Source organism: Eucalyptus grandis, chromosome 3 (genome assembly GCF_016545825.1).
Source record: "Eucalyptus grandis isolate ANBG69807.140 chromosome 3, ASM1654582v1, whole genome shotgun sequence".
Classification (NCBI taxonomy): Eukaryota; Viridiplantae; Streptophyta; class Magnoliopsida; order Myrtales; family Myrtaceae; genus Eucalyptus; species Eucalyptus grandis.
Window position 1 is genome coordinate 33,002,842 of NC_052614.1, and position 24,930 is coordinate 33,027,771.

A 24,930-nucleotide genomic window follows, 5' to 3' on the forward strand; every position below is an offset into this window, starting at 1 on the left:
TAATATAGAGAAGACATCGTGACTTAAATCAACAATATATCTAGGCTCATATAGTATCCAGGCCACTTGAAGGTATCATATTCATATGCTTAGCCATATCTTATTGGAAATTAAGGAATTTCTCTAACACGCTAAGACCCAGTAAGAATGTCAGAAGTACATTGGAGAAAAAAACTGTTATAGGTTCTTTATGTAAACTCTACAATGAAAAGACCCAGTACAGAATTTGATCGCCATATAAATCACATCAACATTAACCGAATTTGAGTGCGTGAGGATTCTGCAGCATTTACGAATCAAAAGGAAAGAAGGCATACTCTTTTTACCAAGATGTGAAAATCAATGGAATTATTACTACTACGTAATTGATAATACCCAATTGTTCTCCATGGGAAGAAGACAGAGTTTAGCCCTGATAGTGAGATTGAACTTAACCTATGACCCTAGAGAGGAAGCTGCAAGGTTCAAAACTCAGCCCGCAGTCGACTGCATTGGGCTCACCACAATCAAGGTAGTGGCCTAATAATCCCTCTATCATGCATCACTTAGAAGTTTTTGCAGGAGAGCTATTAAGTCCTTCAACTAGATCCTGATACCCACATGAGCCAGCAAAGAAGAGTACATGCAGGTGGTGATCTCTATGAGATGCTTCTGAGTCATGCAAAACATATGTAAGCAAGCTCACTACAAATACAAATATGTGAGAGTTGATTTTAGGAGTCCTGCAATAAGTAAGATGCTGCAGTTATCTCTCTATTCATACCCTCATTGGCAAATCAAAACATAAAAAATTACCTCATCAGTTTCATTAACTGAGGTGAGGGATAATTATCTGCCCGCCACAAGTTAACATCTTGCATCATACCCCTAACAGAATCCAATTTGATTTTGTAATCACTTGTTGATGCTGGATCACGAGGGTACGCAGAGTTATTTGAAGAATCTAAACGTACTTGAATTAAATCATCTAAGCTGCAAGTACAAAGCTCTAGTGCAAGATACACAAAATGCCGGTCTTTCTCCACTCCATAATACCGAACAATATTTTCATGTCGGTCAGCTTTTATCAAAATGTCAATCTCCTTGGAGACAACATCATCAAAACAATCCCGGACAAGGCGTTTCACTGCAGCAAGTCGTCCATCATATTTGCCCTCATAGACAATGGTCCCCTTACTTCCCTCACCAATTTTTGTACTTGACACAGCGATTTTACCAATTTCACTCCATCCATCAAGAAGGCTATTGATCTTCGTCAATTGATCACCGTTGCTCCTGATATTGTCAATCCTGCCTTCATTTCCTGAAAAGACAATTTCCACATTTCTATCAAAAACTCTATAATTGATTCTCTTTCAAGTGATCTCTCGAGAAAGCGCCTACATTCATGCCAAAAGACAAAATCACAAGGCTTGATATGAGACGTGTTAAAACGGACAATACCTCAAGTGAATTAATCAAGGAGCAATGTGGTATCAAAGTGATAACCCCTTTAGAAGCTATGTGATTTGAGGACGAACTACGTGGAAGCTGGTGCGCCTATAATGACTCAGTTTGATAAGGGCAGGAAGTAATTGTCGGGATGACAGACAACTTAATATGGAATGGGTCAAAGCCACAATACCTTGAATGAATTAATCCAGGGTATTACCTCTAAGGTAAACATAGATGAAATTTGAAACGACATTCACAATATTGGCACATAAGATTGAATTTAAACAGATGCTTTTATGCGTACTGATATAATTGTCCACTCCAAAGTCAGCCCACCGACAAAGAAAGTTCACTAATCAAGTGAACTTAAGTGCAAGCAGCAATTTGGGCAAGTTTATTGTTTGCCTCAATCTTTGCATGCGATAGGTTGCATTTAGATTGAATTGACAAGTTATAATACTTTGATTTAAAGTTTTATATAACAGAAATAGCATATACTTTAATTTCTGCGGAACGCACGGGTATACGCCTATGTCCCAGTCTCCAAAAGATTAGGTGGAGTTCTAGCTTCTGTGTTTCACATTGACTCTTTTCATTTGCGATATGAGGGAATAGAGAGAGCTATGGCTTTTCAAGATTCGAAGGTCACACTTAAAAAGCATTTGTCTGTTCATATTTTCCAAAGAACTATTAGTTATCATTCACCGACTCTTAAACTCCTCTCTTTCTATTAATTCCTGCCTATTTTGTGTTTTCAGTTACTATCGAAAATCTGAGTATCCTGCCTATATCCCTACTCTAAGTAAGGATTAGAAGACAAATTAAGCATGCTGCATGAGCTTTTAACATATAGTGAATTTGAAGATGCGCATTACCTTGTGGAGCCTTGGTATCGGATACTTCCACTTCTGCGTTCACTGAGAGTGGCAAGTCAGCCAGCCAACCTTCAGGCATGTCAGTCAAATCTTCAGCTGCGAACTCTCGTTGGCAGATGACAGAACTCAAATTCTGTGGCTCACGGTAGTAATCAAAAGGAGAATGTACAAGGGCTTCTATATATGATACACTTTCTGGGGAAAACGCGGCAGACGGATCGGGCAAATTCTTCTCACTAAACGGAAGATCGGGTGATGAACTGGCACCTACAGTGCTTATCACATCAGAGCTCAGGATCGGCGAGCTAGGGACTAAAATATTTCTAAAATCATCTCCGTTGTTCATGCGGGGCCTCTTCTGCATTGACATGGCTGTTGCCTGATTTCACCGCTCTTTTACCCCCAACGTTACGTGGGCTTCTGATCTCACTTGGCCATCGACGCGCTTGCAGCCATGAATCCCATATCCTGCAACTCCAGCAAGGCGGGCCCTAATCCTCGTCGTGCTTCCGCCATACTTATTCCCACGGAATCTACAAATCCAGTTGTTGTTAGAAGCTCTCTACAAATCTGCGAAAGGGGTCCAGCTCTCTGGGCATTTCCCCTATATCTCACGGAAGAGTAAACAGATGTTTCAAGAAAGACCTTGGATCATATCAGGAGTTTCAATCAACCCCTTTCTTTTTTTGATTTATCGGACAAGTTTGCAGGATACTTCTTCGCAAAGAAGATGAATCTTCATCCAAGAAGACGACGACTTACATGAAGCAGAAAAAAGAAAAGGAAAGGAAATGGTGGGGGTTTCGGATGACTCTAGAAAAAGAGAATCCTTTCCGGCGCACTCCTCTGCTCTCCTCTGCAGATCGTCTCTCTCTCCTCTCTCCTCTCTCTCTCTCCCCGTTCTCCCCTCCGCCTCTGCTGAGGTGCCTATCGGTGGGGCTTGGGAAGGCGACGGCGGCGTCCGCGTTCAGGAGCAGGGGCGCTTTGTGGAGGAAAGAGAGAAAGAGCGAGCAGAGCGACCTTCACTCGCGGAGAGGGAGGCGAAGGGGCGTCGGCGGCGGCGGCGGCGTCGGCGTCGGAGTCGGGGGCGACGGAGGCAACCGGCGGAGGTGAAGGGCCGTCGGCGTCGCGTTTCGCTGGAAGAGAGAGCACGGCGGACTTCGCGGAGGGAGAGAGAGCGCACAGCGGACTTCGCGAGAGGGAGGCGGAAAAGAAATGATGACTTTAGAAAAAAGAGAATACTTTCGGCGGGGCGGGCCCACCTGTCTGAATTTTTGAAACTCCGCCGCGCTCTCTCTCTCCCTCCGTTACTTCTCCGTTAGCTCGTCGTGTTTTCTCTGCGCGTAGCTCCTCATGTTATCTCTGCGCGCGCTCTCTCCCCTCCGTTACTTCTCCATTAGCTCCTCATGTTATCTCTGCGCGCGTGCCCTCTCCCTCTCCCTCCCGAGCCCCCTCCCTCTCTCTCTCCCTCGCCCTCTTCGTTTCCCAACTTCTCCTCCTTTCCTCCAACAAGCTCGGCTTCAACTTCCCATGCGCTTCACTCCCGACCACGCCTCTACCTCCACCTCCGCCGTCGCCTCCCGGAGCCCCATCGGTGGCTCCGATTCGACGTCCGCGTCCGACGAGCTCAGGTTAGGTTTTTCGCCTTGCTCTGCTCTCTCCCTCTTTCCATCCCTCTTCACGACCCCTCTTCCCTTCATTAGCGACCTCTGCTCCCTCCCTCTTCACCACCGAAAGCTCCCTCTTTTCATTTTGAATCCAGATCCTCGTCTCTCCTAAATCTTCTGCGCGCTTCCCTCCCCTTACTGCGGAGGCCTCTTTCCATTCACTCTCTACTCTGACGCCGCCTCCGCCTCCGTCGACGAGCCCCATTGGCGGCTCCGATTTGTCCTCTGCGTCCGACGAGTTGCGAATATATTCCATTGAGCTAGAAGTAGTTCCGGGTTGTGGGGTTCTCCAATCGGGGACGGGAAGCGGGTCATTAACCACGTCGCTCGCGAAAACTGTGGCTCCTACCGGTCGTGGGTATACATTTGATTTCCATGAGCAAAGAGCTGCATCTAAACTGAGGCTTCCAACCGTTTATGTCTTGGCATGTTCAACAATTCACGGGATATTATGGTCCAGATGATGCAACTTTGTTTTGAAGATTCTAACTAGTGCTTATTCCAACATATCATAGACATATATGGGTGTATGCATGTACGTATGTTCTCGTGTTGTCTTATCTGAAGCTAAGTTAAGGCTTCAGCTTAACCCGAGTGAGAGAGTGTTTGTAGTAGTTTTTAATGATGGGGGACCACTGATCCATTGGGTTTCACTGCAGCTGAACGACTGCTCACTGATTTTGCCTAGGTATATTCCTAGCTTAAATATAATGATCTTGGAGAGACTTTTATGGACGCTCAGTCTCAGATGATGTTCTAGAGAGAATTCTCACTACGGTGCAGCTATTTTAATGATTACGATGGATGAGAATGTCCAAATTGAAGGTAGAAGAACTTTTCTGGGGTGGTCATTGTAAATTCTTGAGATTTTGAGATGAAACTTTCCCACTGTGTTGGTCCTAAGGCTATGCATATATCGATGTCCTTCGTCTGCAAAAAAATTTCAAACTGAAGTAAACTCTAAATCTGCTTTCTTTGGCTGGCTCAGCTTGTTCCAGCACTTGGAATCCGTCTCTCTTCCTTGTGTGAGTGCGCTCCTCCTTAATCTCTGCTGCTCAGAAAAGAATTAGTTTGATGTCAGCAGGCTTATACATCTAGGGGAAATTTTCCTCAAGCGGATTAAATGGATCTGTCCAACTGCTCCCACCCTAACCATGGCTTTGTTAGGCAGATTTCCTCGTACTGCATGTAAGATGATTAATCTATTCCTATCTTTTCTTTTTTTCCAATATGATCAATTCATGAATATTGTAATTTAAAAGTATGTTTTGATGCATGCTCCTAGGGTTTGATGTTGGAGAGATTTCAGAAGGGGGTCCAGAAGACTGGGAAGGCTTAGATGCTACGCAGTGCATATTGCTAATCTTTTGTCAACACAACCAGCTAATGATAATTAATACCAGGAGAAAATTTTCTAGAAGAAGCATTTCTCTAATACGTGCAATCTTTAATTTTTTCTATTCTGAATTACCTTCTGGAACTAATTTCCAGACTGTGGTTGTCAATTATGCAGAATGTTGAGATAAGAACTTCACATTTTCACAACTTTGTGGCCTCTAGCGAGGGCTTGATCCTTGCAATCTGGGCAAGGGCCGTGACCCTCGTTAATAGCCGATGAGGGCTTGCAAGCCCTTGCCTAGTGGCTAGGGAGGGCTGTTGGTGATGTTCACAAGCCATAATGAAAAAAAAAATTGTAAAATTTGTTAACATTAGCATCGCTGTATCACGTAGTCTATACCGGTGATTTCTAGTCAAAATTGACCTAATAGACTTAATTGGTACAAATGCAAAAAGACATAAAATTAAATTAGTCCAATTAAAAAATTTGAGATTGAATTGGTACCAATACAATAAATTTAAGTTTTTCTTTTTTTTACTTTTCCTATGTTCAAGCCAATATTGATATCCATCCAAAAAAAAAGAAAAAAAGCTATTACCAGTTGCTTTCCAACTCTTGGCTAACGTAGTTGATAACTTAACGATGGTTTTTGATGATAGCCATTCCCACTTTGGAAAAATCATCACCTGCCAATGTTACTCCTTACCTGTCCTATTCTGCACAATGTCTGATATCATCGCATCTAACCTAGTCGTCCATTATAAATTTATTCGATATCCATCTATAGCGTCAACTATAGAAGCAACGTCACTTTACATTACAATAGTCATTGCATTAGATTCTGATCGTTAAGTTTGCGTATGCCCACGAGAAGGATGGAGTTATCCAATTGAGTCAGAACAGATATGTCTAACTTCAAATTCATCAAGATCTACAAAAAGTGGGGTTATCATATTAACAATTTCGGAATGATCAACAGGTAACGTGCCTAAGATTGGCAACATCTATCACACAAAAAACCGATCCCTTCAGCTCCATTGGACACCTACATACATTCATCACCCATCGAGAATTTTAATTAGGTACAAGATTACACCTGCGTGACAAGTGTGCAATGTGACAGTGATGCCAAATACTAACAAAAATCAGCCTACGCTCCCATTTGATTCTTTCGATGTTCATACGCGCTGATTGTTGCATCATCCTGGCGAGCATTAAATGAAAGATTTAATGAATCCAACAACCAACTTGAATCGATCCTCGTCCCATACTACCTGCATAAAACATAGTACCTACTGCATCAAATGGCCCAATGTGGTCGAACAGAAATGAATGAAGAGGTTACCTATTTACCATCGCTGGAAGATCGTGCTCCAAATCATTGGACTACATGAAATTGATCACAGAGAACTCCACTGGCATGCCTAAATAGATTCTTGCATATACAAATCCACACATTCATTCCACCCCAATCAATTCACATACAAAACAAGTTTCTTTTACAGTATGATAAAAGTTGCATAGTTCCATTTGATATCAACCTTTTTTAATTCGGTTATACGCAGGCGCAATGTTGTCCATAGTCATTCTAGCAAGCAAAAGAACGGGTTACAACATATTCATGTAAATAAACATTGCAGAATGTTTGCTTGCCCAAGGATGTTTAACTGTCTAACAGTTTCGTCACAGTTTCCATGTTACGACGAAGATCCATAATTAAGGGTTAACAACTAAAATTGTCAATCGACGATCCGTTTACGGTAATGAAGTAATGTCAAACATCAATATGTGTCCTCCTTTAACAATAAAATAAAACGACACAGCTCAGCATACCCATCGCCATGCGCTCCTTGATCTGGGACATCATTTGGGGTCATGATCGACAACTTCGGATTTTCAAACTTGTGCTTTCTAGACTCCCCATTATGGGAACATGACTCGTATGGGAAATTGTCCAAAAAGTTATGCGCAAAGGAAAGTTATAATAAATCTTTGCCTCTTGTGAAATATTTACAAGTTGAAGTCAAATGAACACTACTGTTTTTCTGTCAAAAGCATAAATGTACGAGCTGCTTGTTCAGGAAAGATAAATGATTTGAAAAATAATTTTTTAAATATGATCACTTATATTATTTATGAAAATGAATAAAATTAATAATTTCATCATCTACAAAGATGTTTAGATACAAATGTTATCAATAATGAAAACATATTTCATTAACTAATTAATTTAAGTAATACAAGCAATCAATTTTAAGAAAATATTTTCCAAATCATTCATATTCTACTATATAAATTAAACTGAAAGCATGGAAAATCTACTAGTTGTGACACTGACTAAACACTTCTTTGTGGATTCCAGGAATCCCACAACAACACCTTCGATCACTTCACTCGAACAATTATCCACTACGAGTGGTTGTTTTGACTCTTTCATCGGAGAAGTGGCGGATGTACTACCTTTTTTGTTATGAAACAATAATCGTAATTAGAGGAAAATTGCTACTTCAGTTCACAAAATCCAATGTAATTTTCAAATTTTTAATTGGTCCAATGCAATACTAATCTCTTATGTGAAATTTAATATGATCCTTTCAGTCAACTAACGTCTGAAATTACTGATGTGGCCTTCCAGTCATCTTAACCATATTTTGTGGTATGACCGGCGATCTAACATGGACAAACTCAATAAAAGGACATCGATTTTCGTTTCATCAAATCTAACCAAAAAAAAAACAAAGCAAAAGCCACAAAACCCTCAAATTCAACTCCCTCAGTTCGCTTAAAAACCCCAAAATTGACCTCTAACCCAAATTCATGAAAAGAATCCCCAATTTCCACTTTGCCATATCAAAATCCACAAATAGATAAGTGAATTTGTCGCAATCAACGATTGTGGTTCCTCTAATCAAGAATGATACGTCTATGTTTTGCTCTAGTGACTTGAAATCTCCTCTACAAGCAGCAAGACCAACGGAGTACAGGGAAAGAAGATTTCATGGCTGCCCAAGATATCAATTTGAAGGAAGTTACAGTTTTTTTAGTTAGGTTGACACATAAATCAGTCAATTGCCAATGAGTGTGTTAAAAATTTTTCAAGGGAGCAATGTCGATGAAGAAACAATATCAACCCATCATGAGGATTATGGCAATTCAATGGAAGCCAAGCCCAAAGCTCTTAATGTAAGAGTTTTTTTTTTAATCTTTTTTATTTTTATGTGAGCTATATTAATTGATATTGTAATTTACCATACATAATTGGTCTATTGAGGTGAAATATAAAAATTCTTAATTAGTCTAATATGGAACTTGCTAATGTGAACCGAGTAAAGCACGGCTTGCAATGAAAGGTTTGTGGCTTAAAACTTTATAGATAAAGCTCAAGTCTATTTTCTAACCTTGATACACAAATAACCTCATATAATCAGTGTTTAGTGAATGCTAAAGGTTAGAGGCTGTCTCACGTTATCAGCTACTAATCTTGGTTAGATTCAAAGATGGAATGACCAAATTAGTGAACATGCAATTGAAAAATCAAAGATGGAATGCCGGCTTGATTCAACTTGATCCATTTCAAACCAACATCCAATTTGATCAATTGAATTTCAATTTGGCCAATGGAACCTCAATTTTACACTTTGGTCTAGTTCACAATGCAATTTTAATCGAAACTGAGGGAATTACGGCATTTCATGTAAAATTAATCAAACCAAGTCAAGTCAATTCAGTCAGTTGCATCTAATTTGATCCAATTCATTTGAGATTTTTTAATTTAACTTAGATTAGACAAAATTAAGAAAAATGGGAACAAAATTGGAGCTTAATTGAGCCAACCAAGGCCCAAGTCAATCTAGTCCGATTGGCTCAAGCCAACCCGATTGATCTTGACCCATTGAGGCCAATCAGCCATCTCGACTATTTTCCAGCCAAGTGTTGGCAAGTTTATTCTAACTAGACAAGCCATGGAGCCCTCCCCATATAGGAGCATGCAACGGGAACTGCCCGGACCGGACCGAACCAATCGGTTTTAGGCTGGTCCGGTTTCTAGTTCCTACTCTTGGACCGAGTGGCCGGTTGGTTCGATTCCCGGTTCCAAAGTGGGAACCGGACTAGATCAACTTTTTAAATATATACTTATATACTTAAATATATAAAATCAAATTTATTGCAAACCGAAATTGCAATTGAGGTAACAATCTCACATGTGACCAAAAAACCACAAAAACTCTTATTGTTCCTTTTTATTTAAAGACAAAGCCTATTTGTTAGTTTCTTCTTCTATCCAATGTGGGACTAAGGCTCTAAGAGACTCTCATTCCCCAAGGCTCATGCTCACTTGCAAGAGACAAGGCACTACAAGCCTCCAAGAGTCCCACATGGAGCACATACTCAAAGAGCATAAGAGAGATTGTCTATAAAACTCAGGTCAAGTACAATCTTAGTCATATTGTTCATGCTTTTATGGTTAAGAATGAATGTGAAACACACGAAGTGTGATTGATGCTCACATAAGTGGAGTTTGAATTTTTTGCACTTGGAGACATGTGCAATTAGTTCTATTGGGCCACCTACTCGGGAACCAAATTGGATTGATTGGTCTGGAGCACAACCGCTCTTTACTGGAGCACGACCACTCTTTACTAAAAAAAAAAAAAAAAAAAAAAGGTGGTCGGCTTCGTTGGACCGGATCGAACCGGAACCAATCCCGGTCCAAGGACTAAATGATCCGGTCCATGGTTCTCAAAATTGGGAACCGGTCCTCCCAGTCCGATTCATGTTCCAAGAACCGATCAATCCTATCCCATATGTGAAAATTACAAAAATGCCCTCATGTGGCAAAAATTACCAAATTGTCAGTAATTCTTGTCAACTTGAATGAACCAATGGGAGCCTTTTCAAATAGCAAAGCAAGTGATATTGGCCATTCATCATGAGATCATCCAAGCCACCCATTGTGCAAAGTCATCAATCCATGTGAATTGAAATGGGCCACTGAGGAGCTTGCTTAATCAAGAATAGTAATTTTGACATTTTGTAAATAGTAAGCATTGTTGGCTAAATTATCATTTATTTCAACTAACAAAGTATGAAATAAAAATATGTGATGTCATGTGAAGTTCTCATTATATCATGATTGACGGCCGATTCAAAGATATTAACACTGTAACATTTAATGACAACATTGAAGGGGTGACTTCTTCTTTAAAGGTACAACGATTTAAATATTCTTAAATTTGATTTCAAGCAAATATTTAAGGATTAACTTGAATAAAATTAAAGTGAAAGTTAATTTTAAGCCTTAAAAAGGGACACGTAAATGAATCAATAAGGAAAAATAAAATAACATTTCATAATAATGTCAAAATAGTACCTTTTATCTAAGACTTTAGAAATATGTGACAATTTGATTGTACTTGAATTTTACTAGAAAAAGGATTGATAGAGATAAATTTAAGTTGAAAAGTAAACTTTAAGCTAATAAATGGACACGATAAATGGATTGAAAAGAAAGAAATAAAATATATAAAAGAGCAAAATTTCCTATAAAATCAATGAGAATTAAAATTTAAAAGTATGCGAAAGATAACAAATACAAGAATTAAAAAAAAAAAAAAAAGGGAGAGAAATTTAAAAAGGAAAAAAAAGAACCAATTTGGTGGGGTGGCAGATTCCATTCCGTCGCTCCCTTCCCCCTAAATTGCGTGGTGTATGATTATCACTGTGGCATGCTTTGATTACCTTATTTTATGCGACGTACATATGGTCTGTGTAGAAAAGTCGACATTGTGAGACCAATTAAAAACTAACATGTAGCAAATCTGGGTAGTTCAAATGCACGGCCTCGTGAAATTTTGTTATTATGGAACTTCAACTTTTATGTTTGAGACCCATCGGTGGGCAGTTGAGTTGGTTCGGTTTTGAGCACTTCATCGTAGAGGTCCCAAGGTCGAAACTACGTAGTTACTAACACATCTTAAGTGGGGGGCTATGATGGTGGGGTCATATGCTAGTCTCTCCTAAGGAAGGAGGAAGAAAGAGGAGGCAAAAAAAAAAAAAAAAAGGTATAGGGGTCCTTCGGTGCCATCCGGGCACGGGGGCCGTGGTGGAGTCCTTGGTTACCAAAAAAAAAAAAAAACTTTTATGTTTGAGGCTTGCCAAGCTTTGCATGGTGAATGTGATCAGAAATTGTTTGGAAAAGAAATTATATCATGCTCTATAATCATGATTACGTGATGATAAGGTCAAATTATAAAACGAAAGAAAGCTTTTCAAGTTGGAAAACGAGAACGTGTTAATGATTGTTATCCCTATAATGGAATTTTTTTCTTGGGTCGAACTATCTTAAAACTTCTCACACACAATAATTTCAAAAGTGACTTAATGATTGATGATAGTTTTGGATGGATTGGTCGCGAATAAATGTTGGCGTGATTTGTTTGATCAGAGATTATTCATGGACTTGAGATATTCTCATCCATTATATGCGGTTAGAATAAAACAAAACAAAATAAAATAGAGAGAGAGAAAAGAGAGAGGGAGAGAGAGAGAGAGAGAGAGAGAGAGAGCACCTAACACACTCTTGTAATCACGGGAAATCCAATCTTATTCTTCCTATCTCTCTAAACCGATAAATATTCTGAGTACCTACCTATCACCAAAGTAAAATTATAAAGCCAAATACCAATAAAAGAAAATAAATTATTAGCCAAATCATCGTATGTCAAAAGTGAAAAAAAATAAAGCATACAAGGGTGTGCATGGCAATTCGCCAATTTTTGTATTCTTTTATTGTTTTGTTACCCAAAAAAAAAAAAAAAAAAAAAAGAGTAGAATAGAAAAATGGCCAAAGAATAGATTTGAAATAGAAACAAGAAGTAGAAAAAGTAATTTCTTGTTCATGAGAATAATTTCTAAAAATATGTTTTTTTTTTTTCTTTTTTTTCCCTGCCATTAGCCACCCCTTGCTCATTGCCATCAGCCACTGTTAGCAAAAAAAAGGAAAATAAAAAAAATTATTAAATAATTAAAAGAAATTGTGGGTTGTACTAAATGTATTCCTATTCTTTTTATATTCCAATAATATAAATTTTGTATAGTTATCAAACATATTCTTTTACTAAAAAATTGTTCCACGGAATGGAAATGGAAAAAAGACTATTTCTCAAAAGAAATTGTTCTTCGGACAAAACGCGCCCTAAGTATCCATATAGAAATATTGCCACAGTGATGATCCATGCAAAAGCCAAATATTATTTTACAAAAACTTTTACTTTTTGTCGTTATAGTTTTATTTTTGTTTTCTAATGAAATTCTTTTAATTTGTTCAATGATATCCTTCTATTTTTTTTCACAAAATTTTCAGTCAAGTCTCTTTGACACCAAATGCAGCCAAATCTAGCTGACATGACCATCGAGTGATATCGTAATGAGTATGACATGATTAAATTTTTTCCAATGTAGATGTCCAAACGAGCGTCAACATTGGGTAACGAGTCATAGTTCAATACTGTCTATGTCAGTTATTTTTTACACACACGCATCCATGTGTGCATTCATATATATTTTTCACATCATACTTTGGGGTCATTTGATACCACGTTTGTGAATTTGGTCTGATTTTGTATCGGATAGACTTGAGTTGAAATTTTATAAAACTAGAACAACTTGATTGGACAAACTAAATGTACATAAATTTGATTAGAAAATGGATGGAGTATGTAGATGATACATAAGATTTTTCATCCACTTTATATTACATTTAGAACCATTAAAATGCATTTTCTTGCCATTTATTTCTTTATGAGGTTGTGAAATACACGAGTGTTATTATATATATTTTAATTACATGTGGATTCATACTTTCAATTCCCAAAGCCATTAGCTCCAATGAGAGAAAATTATCAACTACACGAGATATGTTAGAAATTACACTAAAAAATCGTTAACCATGTGGTTAAATACTTCAAAATAATAGAGTTATGTCTATTTCATAGGTAAATACTTGCAAGTAGAGTGACATTTCTTTCATAACTGAGAATGTTACCTACTCCATTGACATTTACTTAACCTAAATATTTTTCTTTAGATATTTAGATTGCATATGGAAAAAAATTACTAGCTAGGCAAACAGGTTGCTGAACTACTAACGGGTTGAAGGGTACTTTTTGTTGATGAAAGTGTCGACGAGGGCTGATCACCGGGTCGTGTTGGGCCAAGCGTGTGCCTGGACCTTTGTTTTCTTTTTTTTGAACTCTAAAAACACAATTTTTGGAAAAAAAAAAAGTGCAAGAGTTATATTTAAAAATTGCGATATTGAAAAAAAATTGCACGAAATTGAAATATAATATTTGTTTATGCAATATCAAGAACAATACAATAAACATTTAAAGTATGCGGCAATAGTATACCATAAAATTATTTAAATTTGATATTCGGAAAAATACGAACGGAGTACTAAGCCCGTCCAACTTGATCCTCGTAACCAAGACAGCGTACACAACAAAAGGGACAAGTGGAATGTCCCGTAATATTCATGGCCAACCCTGCTGGCTTGAAGAAGGAATCACCGTGGGAAGCGGCCGAAGGGTCAAAAGCACGTTACTTAGAAAGTACTCCCGCAAGCAATTTCTCCTTTTTGCAGCTTTGGGACACCACTTTGTATGACTCAATCAAGAGTCTGGAGAATCGTTTCGCGAAGTAAGCATCCAAACCATTAGGATCCGATCCGTGGATTGCCTGCCAGTATCATCAAAGCAATAACAGATATGAGCCTTGTATGCATGCAGCTGTAGATATCATCACTGTTCCACAGAGAGAGAGAGAGAGAGTGAGAGAGTACCTTAACTTTTTCTGGAGCATGCCTTAGATGGTTAAACTTATTTCGCACGACTCTCAATAAGTCTCTGACACAGCTACCGTCATAGGGCATACGTCTGTGTTGACGTAGGTCGTCCATAACATCTTTATCTATTTTCTCATCCCAACTCCCATCAAAAACCGATTGCGCAATGTTCTCCAATGCATTTAGAAGATCTAAATTGCCTTTCCTAGCTTCCGATTCTACTTCATCGCTGATGTCATGAAGAAAGGTCAATCTCATCTTTGAACTCCAAAAAAATGGATGGTGAAGCACCTCCGATGTCTTTGGCCTGCTAGTCATAGAAAGTAATTTACCATTGACCAAACATGCTCAAAAAAATCAATTATACGAACGATACTGAAGTGGGCTGACTTCTTGAGTTCAAAAGCATCGCAAATTTGGCATTCTTGCAATCTTTAAAACAATTAAAACTGCATTAACTCAATGAAAGAGTAAGCAAAATGTCTGAAAACTTCCATGCACTTCACAACTCACGAGTCCGGGATGAAGGGAATTGTTTGACTACAACAAGAACTCAGGAATTATTTACTCCAGTTACCTTAAATTAGAAATCTAATCATCAAGTCCTAAGGATTCTTATTTCATATTAAGTGTCATATGCTAAACTCTCGGAATCTTCACATGAAATCCTTTTCAGTGTATGTATAGCAAATATAATACTGCGTTAGGAATGATTGGAATTTATTTATTCATGGGTGGGTAACAAACTTATCTCCCTAATAACTAGGCCTCCCACAATGATCATCTCCATTTGAATATCACAATTGTCAAAGGCATTTAGGCTATCACATGGTCAACCTTTTCTCCGGCTACTGTTGTTGATTGCCAAAAGAAATGAGCGATCTACGCTTTGTTTGCTCATTAAGTAGAGCCCCACCAGTAGGACAGATATTTAAGCTGTGTTGGACGAATTTGAGGCCACCTTTAGTACTTGTGAGATTAAGTGATGTTGGAATTCAGTCAACTAGCAATGACTATAAAAATCTATCAAATGGCAGAAGGAAAATGGTGGTGATGCAAATTAAGGATGACAATACACTCACCTCAATTTGGGATCTTGGTTTAGTAAACACGAAAACAGATCATGAGCTTCTGGTATGTCCACAAAGGAGAGGTCCATTTTGTTGCAAACAATGTTGTGGTCACGTTCTAGATTTTCACCAAATGGATGTCTTCCACGAGTGAAGCAAAAGCACAAGACACAACCTAAACTAAACGCATCCATTGCCGGCGTTTGGCGCCCACCATGAAGCAGCAGTTCAGGTGCTCGCCATCCTGAGGTTCCACAACCTACAAGACAGACATCTAAGATCAATAGAACAATCCTCATCACTTGGACCATATATAGATAAATACGATAGATTCATTAGTCAATGAAGGGAGGCCATGGCTAGGACTATTAAATCTCCACAAACTTTACTGCAACATAAGAAGCAATACAATGCAACCTGACTTCCAACTCAACAGTCTTCTTTAAAAGAAGAGATTTCTCTAGCAAGTAAGGGTGCGCACGACAAAATTATTGTTTCTCAATTTTTTATTTTTTTTTTTGTTACCCGAAATAGGTTTGGAACATAAATCCATTTGGTAACGTAATTTCATTCTTCCATTTTTGGAACAAATTTTTATCTCAAAAATAGATTTAGAGCAATTAGCTTTTCTATTTTTGGAACAAAAGTGAGAAATGAAAACTCTTTTCATTGTTCACTCTCGTCATCGCCCGTCGCCTATTCGTCAGTCGCCGGAAGCCTATCGATCACCACATGTTGGACACTTGCCGCTAGTCGCTAAATGCCGACCGTCAGATGTCGGATGCTGGCCGCTCGTCGCTGGATGCTCACCGCCGCCACCGGACGCCGGATGCCTGCGCCCGATTGCCGCATGCCGCACGTTTGCGTGTCGGACGCAAGTCGTTGGACGCCAGACGCCAGACGCCGCACCCCCGCGTGTTGGACACAAGTCGTTGGATGTCGGACACCGTCTACCACCCCAGAAATAGAAATTTTATTCTATTATAAAACGAATTTCTATTCAGAAACAAAAAATTTGTATGACATCCTGGAACATCATCCGACACGTATTTCTTGTATTATTACTCTCTTTTAACTTGCGGAAACATAATCAAACATTTACGAATATTCTTGTAACAAAAAAAAATTACAAATGTAACCAATATACTTAAGCTTCTTTTATTTATACCACATTTGAGTTCACAACTTCATTACATTATAGGCAAAAGACAGAAGTCTAGGTAGGGTAGGGAAACCTATCTCCAGACTATATTGTACTTCCAAAAATCTGCCTATATACATGGCCTGATGGAAATCACGGGTTGATAACTTCTCAATCTACTACGTCTTCATCGTCCAAATCGAAGCCACACAACGGACCGATTAACTCACCGTCAAGATTCTGGTACTAAGTAACGAACCGAAAAGGAACTCACTCCATGAAACCTCCAACATCAACCTATATTATAGAACTACATTTGGTATATATTATTTCAAACTTTAGTTCAAATATATTTTCATAAAAAGTTTCATTATACATAGGGACTCCATAGCGCAAGGGTTGAGGAGTGCCCATCCTATACGTTTGAAAAATAAAAGGAATGAGCCAAAAGCTCAGTAAATGAAATCTCTAATTTTAAGTAAAAAAATCATCTTGCCACTTCACTTGGAATATACAAAATAAATGCATAAACATCCAGTAAGTGTGATAAAACATAAGTAGACTTTACTTTTCCCATTTTCATTTATCACAGAAATTGACAACCAACAAAACGTCCATTTAGACTCATGCATATATATGCCATGTTTCACATAAATAAACAATTTAAGTCATATTTAGTTCTACACATGGCAATGCATTTTATTCATTAATGTTTCCTCCTCTCAAACACTCTCGGAGCATCTCGACTCACGGGACATCCCAATCACTGGGGAATCTCAACTTTGAGGTATTTTGCAAACTTCCACTACAAGGTATCCTACTATAAGGGCATCTAAGGGCATCTCGACTCCCGAGGCATCTTGAAATACTCCCCGGGGCATCCCAACCACTAGAGTATCTCGCAAACTTCCACCATAGGGCATCGTCACTTACCGCTATATGGGTGATGAAATTACATTAATGTCATTCAAGCCATGTAGAGGTATAACACACATATCTCAACTGGTTTAATGCATTAGTCAAATAACTACATATGAAGTAAGATACAATCATATTATGATCGTTAAAGTCTAGACATTCAAATGAATATATTCTGAGTCTGAACATTGAGCAAGTTATGGACATTAAAATCTGGTAAATCAAATGGGTATATTTCTTAAGTATGAACATTGAGCAAATTCTGGACATTAAAATTTGGTAAATCAAACGGGTATATTTAGAGTCCGAACATTGAGCAGATTTTGGACATTAAAATCTAGTAAATCAAATGGGTAAATTCTAAGTTTGGACAAACAAATACATTCTAATCGTAAAGTCTGAACAATCAAAATAGTAAATTTTGACTTGATAAAAGCTAATAGAATAAAAGAACAGATCCAACGATAAACAGATTTACAAATGGACAGATTGAGCAATGGATAGGATCAACAAATGAACGGATTCAACGAGGAGTAGATTCATATTCAGTAAAATCTGTCTGAACCGATAAATAGACTTATCACCGAACAGATTTACAAGTTGGCAGATTCGGCAAATGAACAAACTCTCCAATGAACATATTCAAGCAATTCACAAATGGACATATTTATCACAGGAAATTCCAGTAGAAACAAGTGAAGCAAACAAATTCTGACTAGTAGAATTCTAACAAAACAAACATGCAATGGGTTATCAAGATAAATATAACAGAATGACCAGATTCTAATTACTCAGATTGAGGCAAAAATAGGCAAAACGAATATACAATGGTTTATCAAAACAAATATAGCAGAATGACCATATTCTAACTACTTAGAATGAGACAAAACGAACATGTAATGAGTTATCAAGCTAAATATTGTAGAATGATCATGTTTTGACTACCAAGAACCACATAGAACCACACAAGATGAACCGGGATAAATCAAAGCAAAGCAGAATAAACTTGCAAGAAATTGTCAAGGTCACGTAATAACCATCATACTCACATCAAGACTTCACATCTCACTCAATCAACCAAGTTAGAAGTAACTAAGTAGATTTAAGCTAACTTAACACTAGAAATTTCACTTACCTCGACACAACCACAAATCTCAAGCTACCAATTGCCTTTTCTACCTTAATTACTCTTGAATATGAAGTCTGCTCTCCAAATTCTTGGATTGAAAAGCGGAATTAACACATTCAGCTTCTATTTGAGTTTTTGGAGGAACGAAAATGAGTTTTTTTGGCAAGATAGAATGAGTTTTGTTAAAATTAATTAAGATAATTTGATTTCTTGCAATGTTAGGTGTAAATTTACATGTTAATCTTCAATTTAATGTGGCACAAATGCAAGACAAGGCCCTTGCATGTGGCAAGGGAAATTAAAGAAGAAAATGAGTCATTTGAAATAATCATCACTTAATTTAGGTGTAAAAGAAATCACATGGTCATGCAAAGCTTCGTACGAGGACATATGGCAATTCTAATTTTACTTAATAAATTTTGTAAGGGAAAATGTAAAAAGCAGAACGTAATCTTCTTCTTCTAGTACTATTAACACAAATTATTCACTATTATTATCAATTAATTAAAACTTACATAATTAATAACAACAATGAACTAGTAAGACGATAGTAATTTAATTAATACCATTTTATTATTAGCACACGCATAATATGATTCACATGTCGAACCCGAAACGATTTACATTTACGAAAATTACCCGCCGCATCCCATGAAATTTACGTTTCGATTAAATTTTCCGCATGTTTGTCCGAATACTAAGGCAAATAATACTTAACTTAAAATTTAAGTATTATTATCACATACGGGAATTTCTGAATATTACATAATTTCAAATACAGAAATCCGGATGTAACATTTTGAATAGTTGTCAAACGCGTTTCTTTGCTCAGAAACTTGTTAAAGGAACAGAAATTCAGAAATCAATATTTTGTTCTAGAAATTTTGTCATGCTGCCCTAAATTGCCAAAGGTGTCAAAATGGGTCTTAAATTCATATATGACACATTTAAATCATAAATTGGTCATATATGGTTCACATACATGTTGAAGAGATTAATTTAATGGGTGTTAAATGGGTTGGACTTAAAAACCCATTTCCAACCCAAACCTCACACTCTCTCTTCCCCCTTTAAATTTATAACAAGTTTTTTTGTTGATAAAAATTGAAATTAGAATTATTTTTTATATTTATTTTTTTTTTTCTTTTTTCTTTCCTTTTTCTTTTTCTTTCTTCTTCCTCCTTCCTTAGCCGTGTGGCCGGCACGAAGACCGGCCAAGCAAGGCTCGAGCTTGTTGGCCCCTGAGGTCACCGACAACTGGCAAGGCTCGAGCTCGCTCTTTCTTTCTTTCTTTCTTCTTCTTCCTTCCTTAGTTGATGGTGGGTGACCGGCCAGCGAGGCTCGAGCTCGCCGGCCCCTAAGGTCTCTTACGACTGGCAAGGCTCGAGCTTGCTGGATCTGGTGAGACTCGAGCCCATCGGTGTCGAGTGAGCTCGATCTCACTAATCTAGCAAGGCCGAGGCCTCGCTGATGATGGGCAAGGCTTGAGCCTCGTCGATCTGGCGAAACTCGAGCTTGCTGTTGACTGGCGAGGTGGAGGCCTCGTCGACGTCTGGCAAGGCTCGAGCCTCGACGATCTAGCGAGACCCATGTTAGGTGAGCTTGATCTCGTCGACGACTAGCGAGGCTAAAGCTTGGTGGCGTTAGGAGAGCTCGAGCTCGCCTATGGCCGGTAGCTGGCCGTTGTAGTAGCCGACGGCCTAGTCGAAGAAGAAGAAAAAGAAAAAGGTAAAAGAAAAGAGAAAAAACAATTAAAAATTATATTTTAAAAATAAAATAAAAATAATAAAAATTTGATTTTTAAAAAATAAAAATAATTAAAATTTTGACTTTTTAAAATAAATTTTAAGAAATATTATAAAATTGTCCATTAAATTTATATTTTATTAAAGTGTTTTAGCAATACCATTTTTTTTTTTTGTAAATATCATAAGAAATAAGTTTTCTTAGTTTTAGTTAAATATTTTTCACATTTTTTATTTTATTTACTATTTTTATTGTTTAATTTACTTTTTAAATTTTTGATGTGAAATTTTTATTCAAGTAACATCTATGAAGAACTTAAAGTGAATTAAATGGGTGGGAGTGGATTAACCTAAATTGATTTAAATATCAATGTGTTTCGATAATATGGGTTGAGTCGAGTAAGGATTGTATATTGGTCGGGTTAAGTATGGGTCATCAAATTTACCTTGCATGAAAATGAATCAAAATGGGTTAAATGAGTCAATATGGGTCGGACCATTTTCAACCTGACTCGCCCATTTGAGAGCCTTTTACCATTGTATGGATTCAAATTATGCATGGATCAATCTTGAGGAAAAGAAGATTAAAGAACTGGATAAAGCTGTCATGAGCACTTACCGGTGGCATGATATCCCAAGGAAGATTTGTCTTTAGGAAGGCATTTGCTAATGCCCATATCAGATAGCTGAGCACAAAATGGTCGATTCTTAGTAATCAAGACATTTTGAGGCTTTAAGTCCCGATGGATTATTCTCAAGTCATGCAAATGGCTGAGTCCTGATACCACATTTCTGTATCATAATATAGAGAAGACATCATGACTTAAATCAACAATGTATTTGGAACCAAGTAGCATCCGGGCCACTTGAAGGCATCATATACATATACTAAGCCATATCTTATTCAAAAATAATGAATTTCTTTAACACACTAAGACCCAATAAGGATGTCAGAAGTACACTGGAGAAAAAACTGTTATAGGTTCTTTACATAAACTCTACAATGAAAAACTTGGTATAGAATATGATCGCCGTATCAATCACATGAACATTTACCGATTTGAGTGCGTGAGGATCCTACAGCATTCGCAAATCAAAAGGAAAGAAGGCATACTGTTTTTACCAAGATGGGAAAATCAATGGAATTATTACTAGGTAATTGATGATACCTAATTGATTTCCATGGAAAGAAAACTGAGAATTTAGCCTTGATGGTGAGATTGAACTTAACGGACTCTAGAAAGGAAGCTGCAAGGTTCAAAACTTAGCCCACGATGGTGATTGCATTGGGCTCACCACAGTCAAGGTAGTGACCTAATAATTCCCCTATCATGCATCACTTGGAAGTTTTTGCAGGAGCAGCTATTAAGTCCTTCAACTAGCACCTGATACCCACATAAGCCAGCAAAAAGAGTACATGAAGCTAGTGATCTCTATGAGATGCTTCTGAGTCATGTAAAACATATGTAAGCAAGCTCACTACAAATACAAATATGTGACAGTTGATTTTAGGAGTGCCGCAATAAGATACTGCAGTTATCTCTCTATTCATACCCTTTTGGCAAATCAAAACATAAAAATTACCTCATCAGCTTCTGTAACAAAGGTGAGGGATGACCATCTGCCCGCCACAAGTCAACATCTTGCATCATACCCCTAACAGAATCCAATTTGATTTTATAATCATCCGTTGATGCTGGATCACCGGGGAACGCAGAGTTATTTGAAGAATCTGAATGTACTTGAATTAAATCGTCTAAGCTACAAGCACAGCGCTCCAGAGCAAGATACACGAAATCCGGGTCATACTCCACTCCATGATAACGAACGATATTTTTATGTTGGTCAGATGCCAACAAAATCTGAATCTCGTTGGAAGCAACATCACAATGGGCCCGAACAAGGCGTTTCACTGCAACAGGTCTACCTTCATAGATGCCCTCAAGGACAATGGTCCCATTACTTCCTTTAGCTATTTCTTTTCTTGATACGTGGATTTTACCAATTTTACGCCATTCAGTGCCACCATTAGAAAGGCTATCCTTTCTGCCAAAACTTCCATATTTGATTTTCTTCTTGTGATCTCTTGATAAAGTGCCTACATATACGTCGAAAAACAAAACCATGAGACTTTATATGAAACAGATTAAAACGAACAATACCTCAAGTGAATTAATCAAGGGACAATGTGGTATCAAAGCAACAACCCCTCTAGTAGCTGTGTGATTTGAGGATGAACTATTCGGAAACTGGCAGGCCTATAACGACCCAGTTCGACAAGGGTAGGGAGTAATTGTCGGGATGAGAAACAACTTAATATGGGGTGGGTCAAAGCAAGAATACTTTGAGTGAATTAATTCAGGGTATCACCCCTAAGATAAACATGGATGAAATTTGAAATGACGTCCACAACATTGGTACATGAGATTGAATTTAAATTGATGCTTATGTGTGTACTGATGTAACTGTCCATCTCCAAAGTCAGCCCACCAAGAAAGAAAGTTCACTAATCAAGTGAACTCATGTGCAAGCAGCAATTTGTGCGAGTTTATTGTTTGCCTCAATCTTTGCATGTGATAGGTTGCATTTGGATTGAATTGACAAGTTATAGTACTTTGATTTAAAGCTTTATATAACAGAAAAAGCATTCACTTTAATTTCCGTGAACGCAAGGGTATACGCCTATGTCCAGTCTCCAAAAATTTAGGTGTGAGTTCTAGCTTCTGTGTTTCACATGACTCTTTTCATTTGTGATATGATGGAATAGAGAGAGCTATGGCTTTTCTAGATTTGAATGTCACACTTAAAAAGCATTTGTTTGTTCCTACTTTTCAAAGAACTATTAGTTATCATTCACCGATTCCTAAACTGCTCTCTTCCTATTAATTCCTGCCTATTTTGTGTTGTTAGTTACTATAGGAAATCTAAGCGTCCTACCTATATGCCTACTCTCAAAGTAAGAATTAGAAGACAAATTAAGCGTGCTGCATGAGCTTCAACATATGAGGAATTTGGAGAGGCACATTACCTTGTGGAACCTTGGTATTGGGTTCTTCCACTTTTGCATTCGCTAGGCGTAGCATGTTAGTCAAATCTTTAGATACAAGGTCTGGTTGGCGGATGACGCGGATGAGATGACTCAAACTCCGCGGCAGAAGGTAAGAATCAACCGCATGAGATTGAGGGCGTCGTGGCCAGAATGAAAAGTCCCTCTGAGGGTTCATGTTTTGAGGAGGAAGAGACTGATTGGGCAAATTTGTCTTTGGCAAAGGAAGAAAGGCTGATGACCTTGCATTTACAGTGCTCATGACACCAGAGCTCGGGTCCGGCCGGGCAACGGGTAAAGTCACCGTCCAATCATCTTCATTGTTCACAGTCTCAGGCAATGGAAGAAAAGCCGATGAACTTGGAGCTACAGTGCTTATGACATCAGAGGTTAGGTCCGGCAAGGCAGCGAATGAAGTCACTATACAATCATCTTCATCGTTCGGAGTCGCACGCAGATGCGGACCCCCTTCAAGGTAGCGTTGCCTGTTGCTTGATTTCGCCGGTCTTTTACCCTTCCACGCAGTGAGGGCTTTTGATCTCACTTGGCTATCGACGTTTTCACAGCCCTGAATCCCATATCCTGCAACTCCAGCAAGGTGCGCCCTGATCCTCGTCGTGTCTCCACTATACTCATACCCACAGAAATTACAAACCCACTTCTCGTTGGGAAGGATGTGTACATGCATGCGAAAGGAGTCCTCCTCTCTGGACATTTCCCCTGCATCCCACAGAAGAGTAAACAGATGTTTCAAGGAAGACCTTGGATCCTATCAGGAGTTTCAATCAATCCGTTCTTTTTTTGATTTATCGGACAAGTTTGCAGGATACTTCTTCGGAAAGAAAAGAGATGAATCTTCATCCAAGAAGACGAAGAGGAAAGGAAATGGCGACTCCAGCTGTCCAAATGGCGTTAGAAGAAAGCAAAGACATTCCTAAGAAGCGAGTAAATAATCGGTGGGTCTGACTTTCCACGTGAGCAATGGACAAGTCCACTCATTTCGTGCCACGTGGATCGACGACCCGGCCAGTCAGAATTTTTGAAACTCCCCCTCGTGCCTCTCTCTCTCCGTTACTTCTCCGTTGGCTCGTCATGTTATCTCTGCGCGCGCTCTGTCTCTCTCTGCCTCTTCGTTTCCCGACTTCTCCTCCTTCCCTCCAACGAGCTCGACTTCAACCTTCCGTGCACTTCACCCCCGACCACGCCTCCGCCTCCGCCTCCACCTCCGCCGTCACCTCCCGGAGCCCCATTGGTGGCTCCGATTCGACGTCCGCATCCGACGAGCTCAGGTTAGGCTTTTCGCCTTGCTCTGCTCTATCTCCCTCCATCCCTCTTCACGACTTCCCTTCATTCACGGCCTCTGCTCCCTCTTTTCATTTTGAATCCAAATCTTCGTCTCTCCTAAATCTTCTGCGCGCTTCCCTCCCCTTACTGCGGAGGCCTCTTTCCATTCACTCTCTACTCTGACGCCGCCTCCGCTTCCGTCGACGAGCCCCATTGGCGGCTCCGATTTTCCATGCGTCCGACGAGTTACGAATATATTCCATTGAGCTAGAAGTAGTTCCGGGTTGTGGGGTTCTCCAATCGGGGACGGGAAGCGGGCCCCGAAAACTTGGCTCCTACCGTGGGTATACATTTGATTTCCATGAGCAAAGAGCTGCATCTAAACTGAGGCTTCCCACCGGTTATGTCTTGGCATGTTCAACAATTCACGGGATATTGTG

The 24,930-nt window shown here is 38.8% G+C and overlaps 2 protein-coding genes across 3 annotated transcripts; both read right to left on the minus strand.

Moving 5' to 3' along the window:
- Nucleotides 1-541: 541 nt before the first annotated feature.
- LOC120291819 (inactive serine/threonine-protein kinase/endoribonuclease IRE1-like) lies at nucleotides 542-3,398 on the minus strand. Its single transcript, XM_039309566.1, has 4 exons — nucleotides 3,072-3,398; nucleotides 2,310-2,842; nucleotides 796-1,303; nucleotides 542-722 (listed from the first exon to the last, which is right to left on the minus strand). Exons 2-4 carry the CDS (start codon nucleotides 2,677-2,679, stop codon nucleotides 542-544), a joined length of 1,059 nt encoding a protein of 352 aa, XP_039165500.1. The 5' UTR covers nucleotides 2,680-2,842; nucleotides 3,072-3,398.
- A 10,248-nt stretch (nucleotides 3,399-13,646) lies between these two features.
- On the minus strand, nucleotides 13,647-24,101 carry LOC108958537 (serine/threonine-protein kinase/endoribonuclease IRE1a-like). 2 transcript variants are annotated; one of them, XM_039308019.1, is made up of 6 exons: nucleotides 23,189-24,101; nucleotides 21,745-22,258; nucleotides 20,780-20,952; nucleotides 15,240-15,486; nucleotides 14,155-14,464; nucleotides 13,647-14,051 (listed from the first exon to the last, which is right to left on the minus strand). In XM_039308019.1, the coding sequence occupies exons 1-6, from the start codon at nucleotides 23,919-23,921 to the stop codon at nucleotides 13,914-13,916; spliced, it is 2,115 nt and encodes a 704-aa protein (XP_039163953.1). In that variant the 5' UTR covers nucleotides 23,922-24,101; the 3' UTR covers nucleotides 13,647-13,913. The 2 variants fall into 2 exon arrangements, with proteins under 2 accessions (XP_039163953.1, XP_039163952.1); XM_039308018.1 differs by having other exon boundaries at nucleotides 14,155-14,467.
- Nucleotides 24,102-24,930: the final 829 nt, after the last annotated feature.

Excerpts from the sequence above, each read along its gene's own strand:
- LOC120291819 (XM_039309566.1), bottom strand. The coding sequence starts at position 2,679 with ATGTCAATGCAGAAGAGGCCCCGCATGAACAACGGAGATGATTTTAGA. Across the intron at positions 1,304-2,309 it reads CGATACCAAGGCTCCACAAG|GAAATGAAGGCAGGATTGAC; the intron begins GTAATGCGCATC and ends TTGTCTTTTCAG. Across the intron at positions 723-795 it reads CAGTTAATGAAACTGATGAG|GACTCCTAAAATCAACTCTC; the intron begins GTAATTTTTTAT and ends TACTTATTGCAG.
- LOC108958537 (XM_039308018.1), bottom strand. The coding sequence starts at position 23,921 with ATGTCCAGAGAGGAGGACTCCTTTCGCATGCATGTACACATCCTTCCC. Across the intron at positions 20,953-21,744 it reads TTGTTACAGAAGCTGATGAG|AAATGTGGTATCAGGACTCA; the intron begins GTAATTTTTATG and ends ATTATGATACAG. Across the intron at positions 14,468-15,239 it reads AACCAAGATCCCAAATTGAG|CAGGCCAAAGACATCGGAGG; the intron begins GTGAGTGTATTG and ends TTCTATGACTAG.